Here is a 19989-nt window from a genome sequence, read left to right as displayed (position 1 = left end):
GATAAATGACTTGTCGAGTGGTTAAATGTTTGCCTGCAAAACCAAATTCTGACCCTGATATAATTATTTCTAATGCACTATCACTAAAACATCAAAGTTGGCCTTCTGACTGGCATGCCAGGTTTCCTGCGTGCCGGGATTGGCTCTGCAATTGAAATCTGTTTCATCTTACTAGGAAACTAAAATGATTTTGATTGGTGGAGAGTTATAGTTAGAGCTTTGGGTTCTTAGTTTTTTTAGACCTTGACCTTTCAAATTTATGATCTGATGGAGTGCTCATATGGAGCGTGAACTGAGACACTGAAGGAAAAAGTGGGCAAAACTAATGCTAAAGTTTTAGATTTGAAGCCATTGAGTAGAAACTTGCCTTTGTGTCTAGAGTAATTGGTCTTGAGTCAAAAAGTAGCTGTGCATAATCTTAAGATCAGGGAGGTTTCTCTGTACTATGTACTCTATATAATTGTATAGGAATAAACCCGTGGCTTATTCCTGCCAACTCTGAATCTCATTCCTAGACAAAATGCTGTCAGGACCATCCTAGTCTTCAAGAGCTGTTATTGAATTTAGAATTGAGCTGCTTTGCTGCTAGTTCTCTCAAGGCATAGGCATGCAGACTTAGATTTTGTCAAGTATGCTAATTGATTTTTAGTCACCGTCATCAAGTAATAGCATTATAAGGAATGCTGTACAGATTGGATCTGCTTTTTACAACTTATTTAAGTAGAAACATTTAGATGGATATCTGCAAAAGTTGGGGAGAAAACAGTCCTTTCAGAAAGGGCTATAGTAGTGTATCTCAGGATAGGGCCAAAGGAAGCTGTCAGTGTGGTTGTGGGAGAGCCACAAATGCCTTGAATTCAGTAATAAGAAAAAGTTAAATCGTGTGTAGTGCTTATGTGATTATTTTGCATTTAGGAAGCACATTTGCCAAATTAGGAGTTCAAAAATAGTTTCACACATTTTCAAAGAAAATCACTTGCAAGCAAATAATCTGAGTGAATTCTTCAAAAGTAATTATATTGTAAATATTGTGCAAACTCTTGTGCTGCTGAAAGTTGATGTTATGCTAAGGTGCGTGAAAATTATGCACTTGCTTATGTTCTGAAGAGGATGGTTTCAGTGAGACTTGCTTGGATAGTGGGCAGAAAGCCATTTAATCATACTGTAGTTAACTCTGGCAGACATTTGTGAGTGTGTGTGCTAGAGATGAAGATGGAATTTCTGTTAACATTGATTATTAAAGTTATAGTAAGAGAAAATAAATATGGCTAGATTCCAAAGCAGCTTTTCACTACATAATTTTGTGTGTAACCTCTCATTTTAGGAAAACAACATGCTTTTACACGATAGTCTTACAAGTCTAACATGCCTTTTGTGTTTTACATCAAGCTTAACATATAAATCAGAGAAGATGTATTTCAAGAGTCTTATTTCATTGGTTTGGTTATAAGGTTTATAGAAAATGCTTACTTTATATTTGGTGTTATTGGGAACCACATTCCTTCAAAGATTCCCTATATTTTAGGGAACTTTTTGTCTTAAACCTGAGTGTAGGCTTGTGGGTTTTAAACTTCTTCACTTGTGATTCTAAGAAATACATTTCGTTAAATGCTACCCAGTACACATGTGTATGTGAAACTGAAACACAATTTTCAAGAAAGTGCTTGTTATCACATATACTCTGCTGTTTTTTCTAACTGATGTTTTTGAAAGCTGATTGCAGTGCCTTAACTTGATTTCATCAACCACAGATGGATCAGGGTTCACAGTTTGAAAAACATTTGTTTATCTCATGTAGTTCTGTGGGTCAGGAATCTGGGAGTAGCTTAGGTGGTTCGAGGTTAGGGTCTTTCATGAGGTTGCAGTCAAGATGTCGACCGGGCTAGGGGATCTGCTTCTACGGTGGCTCATGTTCCAGCAGGTTAGTGCTCACAGTTGGTAGGTCTCAGTTCTTTTTCATTGGACTGGTTGAGTCTCCTTACAACTTGGTGGTGATTGGCTTCCCTCAGAGCTAGTGAACCAAGCAAGAGCTAGGAGGAAGCCACACCTAACACTACCACATGCTGTTGTTAGTTTAAAAGCAAATCATGTGATAAGTCCCGCCTGCAGCCAGGGTGATAGGTCTTAATTAAGCTCCATGTCTTGAAGGGAGAATTACCAAAGACTTTATGACATTTTAATAACCACAATGCTATATTTTTCCTGTTGGTGGATGAATTAGGATTGAACCAGAAACCTTGTTGAAGTCAATCTGTAATTATTGTCGTTAATTTATTTTCTTCCCTCTGAGGGCATTTAGTCTCAATCTTAAATTTGAGAAAGCAGGCTCAAAGAAGTTAAGTAATTAACTGGCCCATTTCTCTGACTTTTGTCATGAATAATCATTCTGTGCTGATAAAGATGAGGAAATTAGCTGATTTTTAAAAGATCTTCTAAAGCTATATAATGTGAAACTGTTCAGTTTGCAAGCTGCTATATGACAGTAGTTACACTTTCAACTTGTTTGTCCTACAGGTAATGCTTGATGTCTTTAACTTTGCCAACTCCTCACACCAGCATTCCCAATTGATTTTTTTTTTGAGGAAACAAATTAGAAATTGTACAGTTGACCCTTGAACATGGGGGTTAGGGATCCTGACTCCCACACAGTCGAAAATCTAAGTATGACTTTTGACTCTACAGTTGGCCTTTTGCATCTGTGGATTCAACCAGCCTCAGATAGAAAACAGTGTATTCGATCCGTGGTTGGGAAACTGGTGTTGGGAATGCAAAAACACTGTCTTCAGTCCATGGTTGGTTGAATCCAAAGATGGTTGCTTCTGTTGATGTGAATTATGAAGCCCGTGGATACAAAGGCCTGACTATATATTGAAAAAAACCTGCGTGTAAGTGGACCCACGCTGTCCAAACCCGTGCTATTTAAGGGTCAGCTGTACTTATTAAATTCAAACTTCTTATTGTTCGGTCCAGGTGCTGTCTTACATACTGACCCCAAGATTGTATTGTGCAGCTATACCAATTAGCACATTTCCAGGACCTAAAAGATGTTATAAAGATCATCAGGGTTTGAGTATAAAGAAAAACGTTACAGCTCTTTCTGCTGTGAAATTTTCGTGTAAACTTGAGATCTAGAAGGATTTGTTCTAAGACCAGTTTTGACTTAGTGGTACAAGTTGCAGGATGAGACCCTGACATTGGTAGTGTGAGTGAAGTCATGATCACTTTCTAAGGCATTTTTTAAAAAAATCTATTAGGCTTTTCTGAGTAATAGGTGGGGATACAGTAAATTACACTTTTGCTATTACAGAATTGGATAATGGCTGCTTTTTTCTTAAACTGCTTTCTGGTTTCTCTTACCACCAGGACTCCTGACAGTTCCTGTTCAGCCCTAAAGCACTGGTTGTACATACTTATTTGATTACTCTTCTTGTCATTTGTCTACCTATATATTGTATCTCCCATCCCCGCTGGAAGCTGGGACTGCCTTTTTTGTGTCCTGCTGGTACTCAAAGGCTTGCAGATTAAATTTGTAGTTGAAGGATGACCTAAGACGATAATTTTCCCACTAGAACGGAATGAAAAAATGTTTCTTGTAGAAAGCTGCTGTATGTAGGTGGTGGTTGCTGGTGGTGTATATGTTAATGACTCTTAAGATGCTTGTAAGATGCTAATGGGGGAGAACACAGTCAGACTTAATATACAATTGGTTCTACGTTCTACATGTGCAAAGTGCTGTGGTGATATGAATGAAGTTGATATTTAAACAATCTTGAAGGATGAGTGTTGGACAGATTTAGTTTTGTGATGTGTTTGGGGGTTGTGCATTTCTCAGCTTTACCGCAATATACACCTACCTTGAATTGTATTGTTGGTGTGTTGTCATATACTTTGATAGGTTGTTTAAGTGGCATGCACATTCTTGTATTTCTCTAGACTGTGCCGTTCAATTCAGTAGTGACTAGCCACATGTGGCCATATAAATGTCGAACATTTCCATTGTCACAGTTCTTTTGGACAGTGTTGCTCATCGGCACTTTTTCACATTATCTGTTCTATGTTGAGTTAGGAGTAGAATGAGAAAACCGCATTCTGATATCATTGGTTGGTATTTACAAATAGAGGGGAGAAGAGTATAGGATATTATTACAGTGGTTAAGAATATAGGCTGTGGAGTCAGATCAGAATCATGCTCTGTTCCTTTGGGCATATTGTTTAACCTCAGCCTCAGTTTTTTGTTTTACTCATATTGGGATATTTGCCTTGTAGGATTGTGTGAGTATAAAATAAAATGTATGCTTGTAAGTGGGCTTAGCATAACACCTCAGTGTGTGAAAGGACCATTGACATTTTTGAATTACTAAAGTAATTTTAGAATCAGTGTAAAGTTGTGCACTTTCGTATAGATATACATTTAACAAGCACCACAGTCAGTATACAGGACAGTTCTTTCACTTCAGAAACCTCCCTCATGCTCTCCTCCAGCCCTTTTCCCCTGGCAGCCACTGATTTGTTCTTCATGGCTAGTTTTGTCTTTTCTGGCACATTATATAAATGGAATCATACAATATGTAGCCTTCTGAGACTGGCTTCTTTCACTCAGCCAAGTTGAGAGAAAGGGTCATCCAAGTTTTAAATATATCAATAGTCACCGCTGATTTTTCAAGACATTTAATTTTGAGATATTTTAAAAATTTTTATTGAAATACTTCTGAAGACAAGATGTGACGTGACTGAATTTTTACATATAGAATTGTGTTTGACTTGGAGTTTTTTATGTTTGAAAGTGAAATGATAGAAAAAAATACTTCCCTTGATTGATAACTACTGTGTGTGGATAAGCCAACTTGTTTTTCTCTTTGAAGATGGCCGATCATTGGTAGAGGAGGTTCCTGTTCTTATCTGTAGAGTTGCGGCAGAGTCCTGATTTGAAAAAGATATCTGTTTAAACATTAGTTTCTAAAATGTGGTCTGAAGATAGGATAAGCAGCTGCCTGCTTCGCCAGGTCTTTCCACATTTAGCAGTGAAAGCCCGGCTGCTCCATGAAATCTAGGATCTGAAAGGGCCACATGAAGAAAATGCAAGGATTCCAGTTAATCAGATTTCATTAATGCACTGATGGACAAGTAGTCCTACTCATCTTACTTGCTGTCAAGGTGCTTAAGAGCCAAAAATCTAAGGTAACCAGAACTCAGAACACACAGGCTGTTTATATTAAGATCAACACCTTGAATTTAAGAAATAGTGTCTTAGTGGTTTAGATTTCACTGGAATTACATCATTTTTCGTTCGTTTGTTGCCCTCTGTAAGTCTTCATTTGTTGAGTTCAAGAAGTGCTCTAGCCCATCTTTTTACACTGGGAATATTTTTAAAAATTGCTGTGGTAAGCAAATTTCCAAGACGTGTAGAAGCTAAAGTAAAAGTCAAGTTTATACTTAGGATCTCTTGTTTTTCGAGTTTTCCAGTTCAGATAGGCTTGATACACGGATTGCAGGTGTGTACACAGGTACAGCAGTTTTAGGAAAGTGCTTATGTGGAACTTGAGGATCTAGAAAGCAATTCTTGAACCGTCCATGCCCACGTGCTCCTTGGGAAGTCTTCGGCACCCTTGGGGCATAGGCACCTCAGCTAGAAGACCGCCTGCTACTTGGGAACAACCCTTGTGGTGTGCTGAAACAAGACACCAGGATGTTCACCTTCGCACTGTCAGAGCAAATATATAAAAGTCATCAGTAAAGGTACAGATCAGTGTGTAGTCTCTTGCAGTGCTGTGTAGCAGGTAAACAAGTTGCAGAACGACAGTGTCCGAATTTTGAACAGTAATTCTCTGTTCATGGGTATGTATAGAAAAAAAATTTTAATTCATTGTGGCGGAGAGGGTAGTGTTTTTGTGTAAAAACAAGGCAAACGAAGATAACAAGGACATTACTTTTTTAAAAAAATGTTAAAGCCTTTGTACTTGGTATTTTTTAATTTCCCTAAAGTATGTATGAAACAGCTTTTTCTGAGAACTTTAACTTGGTAGTGAAAAGGGAGGGGAAGTATTAAATTAATGAAAGGCCACTGAGCTGTCAAACTCAGTTATGCATGCTATCTAAAATAGGTTCATAAAATTTCTGCCATCAAATACCTGTCTTGTTTTGTATATTTCAACCCTTCTGAGTTGGTGTATGGTTCTCTTAGCCAGGATCATGATTGGAATTCCCTGGGGATAGGTTAGGTGCAGTGTCTAAATCTAAGTCTTTGACTTTAATTAGTATCTTTGCCTGGGTTTCCTAGATGCTAAGCTTATCCAAAGTTCTTTAAAATAAACATTTTCCTTCCAAATTGCCTATTACAGACCCAAACATCAGATTCTTCATAATTTTTATTTAAGCAGCAGCACATTTAGGAATTGATCATTGATTTAAAAAAATTAAATACCTATTAAATAAAAGATTTCCCCCAATAGTGAGCATTTATCTTTGATTGTAGAACTTGAATATCTCTTGAAATGATACTTTTCCTTTGGTCATCATTTGATTAGAAAAAATACTCGTCCCAGCTCAAACATTACCTTAGGATGATAAAAAGTGAGAATTATTAATTTCATGGTGAATCACTGGTATAAACTAATTGATTTCCAAGGTTCTGATTAATGAATTCTCTTGAAGTAAAAGTAAATATTTGGTTTTCTCACATGGCAAGCTGCACATCTGAGGCACGGGTACTTGCTGTTGGGCTGTACATTTTAAATTTACAGCCAGAACTTTCTCTAAATGCCATCTTTAAAAATGTGGAACTTTTTGAAAAATCACATTTGCAGAATATTACCATGGTCACTTGAAACTTAACCTAACATGCTCTCTCTCGCTACCATTTTCTGTGTCGTTATCTTTATTTTCATTAAAAAGCTGTTTTTACCTCAATGGTGATGAGGATGACAATCATCCACTCCAGGCGGAGCGCTCTTTTCTCTGTCAAGTGATTCCGCATTAGATCTGTGAGCTCCATGCAGTGCTGAAGTTTTTCATTCATGACCTGTATTAGAAAAATATTAGAAAGTATCCTGTATTTATATTTAATCAGATTTAGTTAAAATAAGTTAACATGGTCACATGCTTCAGAATTCTAAAGGTTTAAAATATACGTGAAAAATCATCCCTTCAATTCTTGCTGCTCAGTCCTCTCCCCAAAGGCAATCTAGAGACATTTTGTAATGCACAGATTTAACTGTTACAATACTTTGCATACCAGAGCTCACATTTGTAAGATTTTGATGGAAGATCTAAAAATAGAGCTTTTGAGTTCAAGTTTTTGGTGGCTGTCCTCGGATTTTTAGCAGTTAAGAAAGCCACCACTCACCACTAGGTGGCTCTGCTTTTATTGCTGAACTGCAGGGGTTCTCCCTCACAAGCTAGTTGAGAGGGTCCACAGAACACAGAATCTGGATTTAAGACTTTGATATGACCACTGGCAAATTCTACCTCCTTCATCTCTCTGCATCTCTCTCTCGGAATTGGAAAGTCTGGAAACATTTGTAAAAGTAATTTGATTCCCTTTGATTACTTATGGGGTATGCTGAGGGTACGGCTTTGGTCAGTGGAAATTTGAGGCAAATCACAGATGCATGTTTGGGGTTTGACTGAAATGTGTTAGTGCACCGTATTATGATTTTGCACAGAGCATTTAACAGCCTTGCTAATTACAACACATGGAACCACACTGATAGCATATATTTGCCCATGTTTCCAGACTTTATGGTCACCTTGTAGTTTCTGTATAGTTTATGGATAAATGTTTAGAACAGTGCTTCCCGCCCACCCCCAGCTTTCTTCCTGTTTTTGTTGGCTGCTTGTTCTTGGTCTATGTGCTGCTCATCCAAAGGTACCTTAAACTTGCATCTACAAAATGCCCAACCCTCTTCCATTTTCTTCCTCTGCTTCCTCATTGTCCAATTTATTCCTTAGCCCTTACAAGTTGTATATATTACCACACTCCCCTTGACACTTCCAAATGTCTTCTGATAGGAAATCTACCAGCTTTTCCTGGTTAGATTCCAAACCTCAGTTACTCGAGCGTTTGACAACACCTAGAAATGCAGGCTTCCTTTAGCTACTCCCTCCTCAAGGACTGTTCTACCTCTGACCACTATTTTTCTGAGTCTTCTCTACTGCATCTTGTCTTTAGATGACATTTCCCAAAGCCCTGATGTTGTCCTTGTCCTCTAGCTCTGCACTCTCCTTCCGCGATTGTACCTGCTTTGGGGTATGTAGCTGCTTCCTAAACTTCAGCCATTTCCAGCCCACCCTTGCTATTTCTGTGATATATGTGCCAACTGTACTATTTAAATTCCAAAAGATTTTACTTAGAAATGTTTATTTTGAATAGAAACTATATAGCCATAAATCGAAAACCCGTATGATGTGAGTGCGGCCTGCGCAAAGCTGAGCCTGACACCTGTGGAAATGGGAGAGCAGCATATGATCGTGGGCCGGGCAAGATCTGCTAGAACCAAACTACGTCTTTCAACTCAGTTGCTCAAATGTTATTTCAGGGTCTTTGTGTCACATAAGTTCAACTCTTGTGCAAGTGTATGTATTCACACTGTCTTCTCAGTCACCCAGGTTATTTTTATCATGGTTAATGAAATCCTGTAAGTTTTAGGTGCACGATGCATCAGGAAGGCACATATTGCACTGTGTCACATGCCTTTGATCTTTGATCCCCAGTCCCTACAATAAATCCTGGGCTGTAAGAGTCTGGAATCTGTCCTATGTTTATCATGTCTTAATACTACCTGGTAGGCCTTCGTCAACTATTCATTACCTCCAAAAACGGTTTTGTTTTTTTTTTTGGTGATGGGTCCATTTTTTTTACACTGGCATCATTTCTCATACTAAATAGGATGGATCATGTCACTCCTCTACTCAGAAGCTTTAAACATCTTACCCATTGCCTTCTTCATAACATACAATTCTAGGTCATTTAGTCCAATCACTTTAGATGGTGGCATCCCCTTTGATCTTGAAGGCGCGGTCTTTGTGAAACCTTCCCAAGCTCCTGCCCCTTCCCCCAGTTCTCCTACAGCCCTGGTGGTTGCCCTATTATTTAGTTAGCACCTACTTCGTTCTGCCTCTCGCAGTCATCTGTTGTCTGCCCAGCATCCTCATCTCCTGTCCCCCCTTTTACAAAGTTATACTCTATTTCCAACCTCATGATGCTGTCAGTCATGGTATCAGCATCTACCTGACACCGTCCCCACCCCTCCCCTTAAGCGGGTATAAGATTCAGGCTTGGCCAGGCATAATGCCTAGTTCCCTCATCATGCGGCTGCCCAAAGCTTAGACGCATGTCTCAGTTCTTTGACGTTGCCATGCATACTGAAATGTAAGCCTGGATATTCCCTCGTCCCAATCCCTTCTCATCTCGTAGAGAATGCTGCCGACAAGGAAAGAATGAGGCCAGACTGGCACGAGATGCTGAGTAGAGAAACAGTTCTGATGACCTGTTTGGGACTGCAGCACGCACTCCCTATTCCCACACTCTACTCCTATCATGTTTAAGCAGGAAGAGTCCCCTCTAATGCAGAGTCATGCATGTTACTTGCACACAGATGAGGGAACAGGTGAAAACATGTCACAGGTGTTAAGTGTAGGGATAAACAGGCAAGTGCCAAGAAGAAAAGGTGAGGCGCCATGGGGAAGGGGCTGAGGAGAGAACATTTCAAGCAGAGGAAACAACGTAGAGGCAAGTGCGGCTAGAGAGTGGAAAACCTGGAAGGAAGTGCTTAGGAAGTGAGGTGACAAAGGTGAGTTGGTACCAAACTGAGAGGGACTGTGGACCGTAAGCAGTAGGGAGAATGACGGTCTCCCCAAGGATATTCCCATCCTAATCCCTGGGACCTGTGAATATGACATGGCAAAGGAGAATTAAGATTGTATAGGAGTTAAGGTCAATAATCAGCTGATTTTAGGATAAGGAGAATCACATCATCTGGGTGGACCCAGTGTAATCACAGGGGTCCTTGGAAGTGACAATGGCAGGCAGGAGAGCTCAGTAACAATGTGAAGAGTCAACTCGCCTTCGCTAGACGGAAGGGGCTATGGGCCAAGGAATGTGGATGGCTTCTAGGAGCTGGAAAAGATGGGGAAACATCCTACCCAGAATCCTCAGAAAGAAATGCAGCCCTGGCAACAGCTTGATTTTAGCTTGACTCCCACGTCAGACTTCTGACCTAAAGAACTAAGAATATGTTGCGTTAGGCCAGTTTGTGGTAATTTGTTACAGCAGCAATAGAAAACTCTAGCACCCTGCTGTAATGCTGGAACTTTATTCTTCAGGAAATGGGGAGTCCTTTGGTTTTCACATATTTAATAATTACTATACTGTGCTGGGCAGAGTAGATGGAATGGCGAATAAGAGAAACATATCTTGCCTTCTTGCTAAAGGGTTTAGAGGCTGGGAGACAGTGCAGAAGGTGACAGAATAGTCCAGGTGAGGGGGGAGAGAATAGCAGGGATTCGTGTTAGTAGTCAGGGGCTTGAAGGCAGGGGTCAGTATGGTATCCCTCCCTGTTTCACCAGCCCAGGGTCTACCATAGCCTTCCAATAAATATTTGTCAGTGAGTGAAAGACACTAAGAAGAAAATGTAAAGACTGACTGGACGTGGAGGGTGAAGTAAGAAGAAATGACAAGCGTCACGTTCCTAGCGGCCTGGTGAGATGGTGGCGGCTAGGTGGTCGGTCCTGCCATAGCTGAAATGCAGCAGGTTCAGCACTTGCTGGGAGAACACAAATCTTATTGATTCTACAAATATTTACTGAGCACATACTCTGAGGGCTCTGCCAAGAAATGGAAAGACGGTCTCTGATGTCATGAAGCCTGCATTCTAGTGGCGAGTGACATACTTAATTCTAAGGATGTGGGATACGACAATGTGGGAGGTCTGAGATTTGGTAGGCCAGTGGAAGCACCGGGAAGGCAAACTTCTGAATTTAGAGATACATATTTGAAAATTATGAAAAGCTGGGCGAAGTTATGAAAACGAACGAGACTGCTCATGGCGCAGGCAGCACGGGAGGAGAATCAGTGATAGTCATGGAGGACAGTGACCAGAGACAGTGGAGCGAGGGGCCTGCTGTTAACGTTTCTGTCCCTACCACACTGCCATAGCTACTCTGGTCTCTCAGTGATCTCTTAATTACCGAAGGAAATGACTTGACCTCCATCCTCAACTTTTTGGACTCTTTCTCAGAACATCCCACACCTAATCTATTTTTCTTAACATCTTTCCTCTAGGAAAAATAAAAAATAAAACAAGGAACAACTTTCTCCTGGCACTACCACCAATCTCTTTTTGTTCTATATGTCCTCTTGTAGGGCTGTAAAGCCACTGAAGGTCAAGACCAGTTCAAATTTTTCTTTTGTATTTTCCATAGTGCTGGCATTGGGGTGAGCATAGTTAAGGGAGGCTGAATTCTTTCAGCTTTCTTTTAAATAATCTTCACATAATCCAACTAGTCTTACATCCCTTTGGGATGCTAAGAAAATACTCTTGAGAAATGTAGGTTTGGAAACTCTATGCTTCATAACTCATGTGGAAGATTTAAAACCAAAGAGATGTCTAGAGAGAGGCTGGGGAATGAGCTGTATGACTGAATCAAGCCAAGTAGATGACAACGGTGAAAAGAACAAGGCACCTCTGATACTGAGAAGACACATTCAGTGGAATGTGAGCAGAGTTCCATGAACTGTTAGTTGCCAGGGGAATTTTGATGAGTAGAAGTTATGTAGTTGTTACATAGGTTTCAGATACACAATATACAAAGTGAAGTGTAGTTCAAAGCTACGTGGCCATAATGCTCAGCTGCATTTACCTACTATAGGTCCAGATCCATAGACCTTGCCTTAGGGCCCACAAGCCGAGCCATCCCTTTGCCTCTGAGACACCCATCATATATTTAGGGGGAAAGTATCACTTTTGCTGCTGAGTTTTAAGGAAGGAGAAGGGGAATCCCACAAGTATAGCTCCAATTTCATATAAGTCCCTTTCCTCCCTCCCCTGATACTTCTACTTTTAGCGACCTTGTCCTAGTTCCTAACACAGAACCCAATAAGGGTATGGTAGAAATGTGTATAACTTATAAAGATAATTTAAATGAGCTTTGAATTTCAGCTCCTAAAGGAAAATTAGAGTGGATATTCAGGGAATACTGGTATTATGGAATAAAGCTTTTCTCATATTTTCTTCTTGAAGCTTTATAATTTTAGCTTTTATATTAGGTCTCTGATTAATTTTAAAATGCTGTGAAGGATAGGATTCATTTTTTTATATATGGCTATCCAGTTCTAGCACCATTTGTTGAAAAGACTGTCCCCTTGTTTTGAGTTAATATACATCTGTCACAAATGAATTGCCTATATGTGTACAAATGTATTTCTGGGCTCTGTTCCATTAGTCTTTGTGTCTATTCTTATGCCAATTTCAAATGTCTTGATTACTGTAGTTTGAATTATTGCAAGGCAAGTCTTAAAATCAGATAATAAAAGTTTTCCAACTTTGTCCTTGTCTCAAAATTGCTTTGGCTAATCTAAGCCCCTTGCATTTCCATTTTAAAATCAGCTTCTCAGTTCTAAAATAAAAGTCTGCTGGGATTTTGATTGGGATTGAGTTGAACCTATAGTTCAATTTCTGGGAGAAGTAACACTGAAACTTCTACAAACGTGGTATGTGTCTTCATTTAATTTTTCAGCAATGTTTTCTAGTTTTCAGGGTACAAGTTTTACTTTGAATTTAAAAAAAATTATTCCTAAGTAATTTAAGTTTTTGATGCTATTATGTTATTTTAAAAATTCACTTTTCAATTGTTCATGGATGGTATAAAGAAAAAATTTTTGTATATTGGCTTAGCATCTTACGACTTTGATAAATTCACTTATTAGTTCCAGTAGCTGCTTAGCAGATTTTTTAGGGTGTTCTACATATGAGATCAGGTTGTCTGTGAATGAATTCAGTTTCACTTCCCATAGGTTTTAAATCTTGGGGCTACAGAGAGCCACCCACAGGGACTGGTGCCGAGTCTAGGTGGCTTTCTCCATAGGTCTAGGGTGCCAGAGACTAGGTCAGTATAGGCTTCTTCCAGCTGCTAATGTGTGACGGGTATAGATATCAAACCCTTTGTCAAGGGACTCAACTTAAAATTGGTCTTGACAACTGGAAAAAAGAATACACTCAGCATACTGCAAGTTGGGGTGGGGGCTGCCAAAGCCCCCTGTTCTCACTGATATCTTTCTTTTGCTTGCAGTTGATTTTAGCCATGAAACAGCTGACGGTTTGGTTGTCGAGGTCTAATTTACTCGAGGAGGTATTCTCAGTTGTAGACTTGACGCCAATAATTCTATCTTGAACAACAAGGACAGATAAAGGCCACCTCCCAGGTCAAAGATCAGAACAATTCTTTTGACATCAACTTTGGCCAGGCCAAGTGGCATGGCAGTTGGCTCACTGACAGTTATGAATACAATGAGACCAGCAATAGTGGCAGTGACTTTGGTGGCCTGAAGCTGGTAATTATTAGAATGACAGGAGTATGAGGTGATGTGTGTCACAGTGATTACAAAGCAGGCTTCTAAAATTTTCTCCGCTTGTTTCAAAACCTGAAGTCTGCATTAGGTGGACTTCTAAGATGCCACCTAAAGATCTTCACCTCCTGATAGTCACACTATTGTGTAATCCCCTCTCTTGGACGGTGGGCCAGGACTAGTGACCTGTTGCTAACAAAATAATACAGCAAAAGTGAAGGGATGTCATTACTGCTGTGATTTGGTTACAAAAGACTGGCTGCATACCCTCTCCCTCCTTCCCCACCTCTCGTTCTCTCTCTCACTCAGCCTGATGAAGCAAGCTGCCAAGCTGTGAGATGCTCTATAGAGAAGCCTATGTGGCAAGGAACTGAGGGAGGCATCTGGCCAAGAGCCTGAGGCAGTGAATCTAATCAGCAAACCGCATGAGTGAACTAGGAAGTGGACCTTCCCTAGCTGATCCTTGAGATGACTGCAGTCTTGTGAGAGAGCCAGAGGACCCAGCTAAGCCATAACTAGATTCCTGACCCACAAAAAAAGATAAGAGGGGGTGTTTTTAAGCCACTAAGTTTTGGGGCAATTTGTTTCATAGTGATAGCTAACTAATACAACCATAGGAGACAGCTCATGTGTATATAAAGCTTTTAGTATCCCCTCTTTCATACCCCCTGGATCTTCAGTCTGTGTACACAGTCCACACCTATAGAAGTCCAGTGCTTTTCATGTCTGATTCAACAACTGATTTGACAAGCAATTGTCAAGTCTGTCTAATTAGACATTTAAGAATCTAAAACTGTTGAAATCCACTGCAATTTGATTCTTCCAGTATCACTGATCGGGAACATAACTGTTTAGCCAATTAGGAAAACTGGAGGCATTAAAATTGGTTGGAGAGAATGAGAAAAGACAATCAATAGACACTAACTTGAAAGAATGAGGTGTTGGAATCAGATGTTGGAATTATCTGACAAGGATTTTAAAGTGGCCATCATAAAAATGCTTTAAAAAGCAATCACGAACCACTTTAAACAAATGAACAAAGTCTCAACAAAGAAACAAAACATGAAGAACCGTGAAAATTTCAGAACTGAAAAGTACAATAAACAATAACTCAATGATGGGCTCAACAGCAGAGTGAAGGTAACAGAGGAAACAACCAGTAAACTTGAAGACAACAGTGAAAATTACCCAATACAAACAACAGAAAAAACATGAGAAAAAGTGAACAGGGTGTCAGAGACTGGTGTGAGTGTAAGAAAAGACCTGACACTCATGTCACAGAATGAGAGCAGATTTTTTCATCAGAAACCATGGCACCCACAAGAAAGCAGCATAGCATTTTTTAGGTGATGAAAGAAAATGACTCAGAATCTTATATGTAGTGAAGTATCTTTCAGGAATGAAAACCAGACATTCTCAGATGAATACGAGAATGTTTTTACAGACCTACCCTAAAAGAATGGCTAAAGAACATTCTTGAAACAACGAAAACTGAAAGAAGAAATCTTGGAACGTCATGAAGGAAAAAAAGAATAAAAACATGGGTAAACGCAACAGGGTTTCCTTCTCTTTTCTAAATTATGTTTCATGGTTGAAGCAAAACTTATAACACTGATGGAGTTCTCAATGTCTGCAGAAGAACAGTTAAGACAGTTTTATTGTAAATGCCAGAAGGTATAGGGATGTAAAGGGAAGTAAGGTCTATATACTTGATTTAATCTGGTAAAATGTTGAAACCAATATACTATGGTGAGTAAATCTATGTATAATAGGGTACCTAGAGCGACCAGTAAATATATATCAAAAAGATATACTCAAAAACAGTATAGATTAAGTCAGTACGGAATTCCAAAAGACTGTTTGTAACCCACAAGAAGGCAAGGATTGATATATGTAACAGCTCGGATCTCAAGGGCATTGTGCTCAATGAAAAACGGCGTTTTAAAAGTCACACCGTATGATTCTATTTATATAGAGTTCTCCAAATGACAGAATTACAGAGATGGAGAAGAGATTACTCATTGCCAGGGGTTGGGGAGGTGGGGGAAGGGAAGGTGCTATGACTAAGGGAGCGGCACAAGGAAGGTCTTTGTGATGACAGCAGTTCTGTATCTCCATCGTGTGGTTACACTGACCTACACATGATAAAATACCACAAAACTATGCACACACATCGTACAATGTCCACTTTGTTTTCGACTCTCTCCCCATGTGGTTTACATCCATCACGGCCACCTCCACCCACTTCACCATGCCACTGATACAGATGTCTCTCTTCTCAACTTTACTTCTACACTAAGTGCCTGCATGACAGTTCTAACTGGATGCCTTCTTGCCACTCTACTCTAGACATATCTTAAATTTAGCTCCCCACTTCCTCTTGGCCCCACTTCTCTGTTTCGCCGTCCTTCTCCCCGCCCCCCTTAGGCAAGCACCAGTCATCCTTACTCTTCCCTCCCTTGGTCCCCCATTACCAAGTACTTGATTTATCTTAGAGGATTCTTTTTTATGTTCATTTCTATTCTCACTGTCTCCATTATAGTTCCAGACCCCATGAACTCTTGCCTGGAACCCTATAGGCCACTGAGCCTCAAAACTCTCACCAGTCTTGCCTAGTCTGTAAAGCAAATATCAGAATACCCTTTGATGCAATAAGTTGAAAATTATGTACAGGACAAGAAGAGAAGAGAAATCGAGAGATCTGAACAGATGTCAAATAAGAGATTTCTCCAAAAGCAGTTAAATTACATTTACTTAATTTAGAATTTCTCTCCACGTAGTTATACAAATTGTAGGCAACGCGTTTTTCTCGGTAAAAGTACAAAATACATACCTTAACTCTACGAGTAATGCTTAAGAACTGACATGTTTTATCATAAAGTTCTTCCAGGTTTTCTCTGTCCCAGTAGAAATCAGGAGTGATCAAGAAGTCTGAGCTCAAGTTGATACGGTGTCTTAAAAAAAAGGAAAAGTATAACTTTATTTTCTATCTTGAATTAATCATGGCATCTATTATATTTTTTATTTACATGGTGCTTTATGACAGTGTTTAATGTTGACCATTGTAATACTTCTAAGAAATAAATAAAAAATTTGTAAGAATTTAAAACTTTGTAACCAAATTAATTCAATCTTTAATGTTATTTATGAAGTAGTTTGAAAACAAAATGAGCTTTCTATTTCTAAACTTTTATTTTTTCATGAAAAATTTTACAATATACACAAACATTTATTTTTGTGGATAGGTAATCACATGGCTCAAAAAGAAAAAGGTAAAAATTGACCAGTCTTATTCCCATCTTTCCCTTTCTCCTACCCCGCCTGCCCCCCGCCATGGGTAACCAACGCTAGTTTCTTCTGTAGCCTTCCAGTGTTTATGCAAACACTGGACAAGCACAAATAGATACACATATAATCACTCTCTCTGTTAATCTTTTTTTTTTTAAACATAAGAGGTGTAAGCCTACTTTTAAATGGACACTTAAGCTGTAGAAGTAACATATAAATAACTGTTCACTATAAAAAAGGAAATAATACCCTGGAGAAGATTTAAGAAAACAGTGGTGGGCCCTCGGTTACCCTAACACACAACTGGAATCCTTTAGGTCCTATAAACACTTTGCTGGTGTCCTTCCAGATCTTTTTCTGTGCATACATGCATGTGTGTGTACACACATACGTGTAGTATATACGTATACCAAGATAAATATGAATATTTTTGTTTACACAAATGCAATCATACCATATATAATTTGACTTTTTTTCACCTAATGCAACTTGCCATGTTTTTATTCATAGATTTACCCAATTCATTTTAATAATATATAAGCACTTTTATTGTAAAGAAACTTAGGATAAGAACAGTAAGACTCTACAGAAATTATTCACAAACCTAAGTATATTTAGTCCTAACTTCTGAGTTTTGAGAATATAATTTGCTATATGAAATTCTGCTTGTATTACCAAGAGAAGAGGAGAGAAGAATCTCTCTACTCCACTTCTCAGTGAACTCAAGGCTTAAATCTGCGGGATGCTCCTGGTGAATGGGGTTTTTACTTTTGTTGGTACCCTGAATTTGAGCTATGAGAAATGCATAGATGATGAAACACTGGACCACTTCTCTCCAGGCCAAGTATCTAAGGAGAATGTGGAAAAACAACTCGTAGGTAAACTACTCAAAACAAACTCTAGTAAACTCATCCCATATACTGGAGGGGACTGAAACAGTGAACGAGGCTGCCCAGTGAGAATAATGCCAAGATTCAAGATTTCACCCCATAAATCTTGGACAAATGACAAGAATAAAATAAACTGAAATCTTTTCAGGCACTTATTTAAAATTATGCATTTCTGTTTCATCAATTTTAAGACACAGCTCTTATCATTTTAACATCTCTGAAAATGGGAGGCATCTTTAAAACTGATATAGTGGCGGTTGTGACTTAGTTATCATTATCTTAATTTATTTCCCTTATGCTTCCCTTTTTATGTATGCCCAAGAGGGAATGTGATAGGGTCTGCATCCAAATAAGGTTAAAAGAGCTATTTCAGTTCTGATCAAAAAGAACTGTATCACAGTTTAATGGGCAGCATTTCTTCTCTCCTGTGGCATCTCATGGTGTCTCAGTCAATGAAATGCGGTACATAACCTTCCTGTAACAATTAGGTCTAGTTAGCATTATGATGCAGTGATATATTTTTACTGAGAATTCCCATTATCCAAATTCAAGAATGTATCTACCTTCAAAGAATATCGCAGAAGGTTTAATGTAAATTAATTATTTCTTTTGCACATGCAGAATTTCTTCCAGTATAGTCCTAATACAGCCCAACTGTTTCTAGTGGGTACGAGTTCTCCATGCTTGTACAGAATAAAATAACAACAGCGGGAAGTCCCATAAAGGTACAAATGTTGGCTCCTTACTACAGAACTATAAGAATGTTTTCTTGAGATGGTTAAATATGTGAAATATTTTATTTACAGAGGGAAATTTTACCTTAGGGCAAAGAGTTCACCCATTTTCTGCATCACTTCTTCATGAGACAGTTTCACTTTCTTCCCAGCTTTTAAAGCCTATTTTGGAGGAGAAATAATACAGATAGATACACACATATCCAATAAGTAACAGGACCATAAAGCATGTTCTGAAGCAGCACAATTTTAATCCAATGGAAATGATACTTCTTGGAAGATATCTCCTAGTCATCTTACTCTTAGATAATAAATTAAAAATAAATAAACACAATCTTATTAGGTAGAAATTTTATATTCTTTTTTCATTTTCCTTATCACCAGCATTTTCTATGATGTACGTTCCTAATCTCTTATTAAAAATTCAGGTCTTCTTTCTCTGAGTATAATTAGATTATTCTTTCCCAGTTAAAAAATTATAGTAATCATGATTTTTAATGCATTTTGGAAATTTTGATATAACCTCATTTTTTTCATGCCACAATTTTCTCATAATTTAGCAAAATACTTTAATCAAGAAAAGTATAATTTCCTTCCTTAGAGAAGAAACACTTTACTTTTTGTCTTTAATTCAGTTACATTAAAAATATTGCATCATCAGAGAAGAGTAATTTGAATTTTAAGTTTTAAAAAGTAAAAAATAAGTTTCTGATTTATATGTAATGAGGGATTCCTTTTTTTGTTTAAATTCAGTATAGATTTCTTAGTGTTTATTACTTTATCGTACTCCTAAACATAGTGGGAAATCTGTTTGTTTCCCAAATAGAAATCAATCCTTGAAAACAAGCAAAACTGGTATAATTACCTCTGGAATTGACTGAATCGATTCAACAAATTTATCCAATGATGCTTCCCAAATAGCCAGTTTCACTGGGGAAAAAATCACAATGGAACATTTCTTTATCATCATATTCATGTTTATATAAAACACATTAGTGCACAGTATCCTCACTGCCATTCCAACAATACCTTCAGCAGCAAATGTACTAAAAACCTGAAAATAAAGTTCATTACAAAGGACAGCACTAAAGTGGATAAAGATAGAAGAAATGAAGTAGATTTCCCAGCCCTGCTGGCAGACTGACACTACACTTGGTGGAGTTCCTGGTTTTCTAATATTGTGTCTCAGAAACCCAGAGAGTGTAAGAACCCCCTGGAACGAAGGCTGGCTCACTCTGCTTTCCCTCACACTCCTCGGGACGGAGTACAGCTCAGAAGTCCTTGAGCCTCCCAGAGTGTGGTGTGGACAGGCCACAGCAGCAGGAGCCGTGTAGACTGACAGCAAAAAAATTCTTAGAGAACTTCTACAGTTTTATTCAGGTGCACAGACCTTTCAGAAAAACTTAGAGCCACTGTGACTCTCATTTCTGTGAAAAACCAGAGTGTATTTTTCTACACTGAGGCCTGTGCCAATGACATAGGCTGAGCTTTCTTTGGGTTAGAGACAACTTAAGAA

The 19989-nt window shown here is 38.7% G+C and overlaps 1 protein-coding gene across 4 annotated transcripts in view; it reads right to left on the bottom strand.

Annotated features, from left to right (window-relative positions):
• Positions 1 to 4361: 4361 nt before the first annotated feature.
• The window catches only part of RMND1 (required for meiotic nuclear division 1 homolog), a 36711-nt gene continuing 21083 nt past the window's right edge, over positions 4362 to 19989 (bottom strand). For 2 of the 4 annotated variants that reach the window (XM_039851304.1, XM_039851303.1), the window contains exons 8-12: positions 19339 to 19403; positions 18559 to 18635; positions 16395 to 16515; positions 6902 to 7018; positions 6348 to 6554 (exon numbers count right to left, since the gene is read on the bottom strand). In XM_039851304.1, coding sequence (XP_039707238.1) covers positions 6513 to 6554; positions 6902 to 7018; positions 16395 to 16515; positions 18559 to 18635; positions 19339 to 19403 — 422 coding nt within the window. In that variant the 3' untranslated portion in view covers positions 6348 to 6512. Of the gene's footprint in view, positions 5702 to 6347; positions 6555 to 6901; positions 7019 to 16394; positions 16516 to 18558; positions 18636 to 19338; positions 19404 to 19989 lie in introns of those variants that run through there. The other 2 variants (XR_005650373.1, XR_005650374.1) reach the window with 2 other exon arrangements.

The sequence above is a fragment of the Pteropus medius genome, unplaced genomic scaffold (assembly GCF_902729225.1).
Source record: "Pteropus medius unplaced genomic scaffold, Ma_sr-lr_union100, whole genome shotgun sequence".
NCBI lineage: Eukaryota > Metazoa > Chordata > Mammalia > Chiroptera > Pteropodidae > Pteropus > Pteropus medius.
This window is presented reverse-complemented; position numbering and strand designations above follow the sequence as displayed.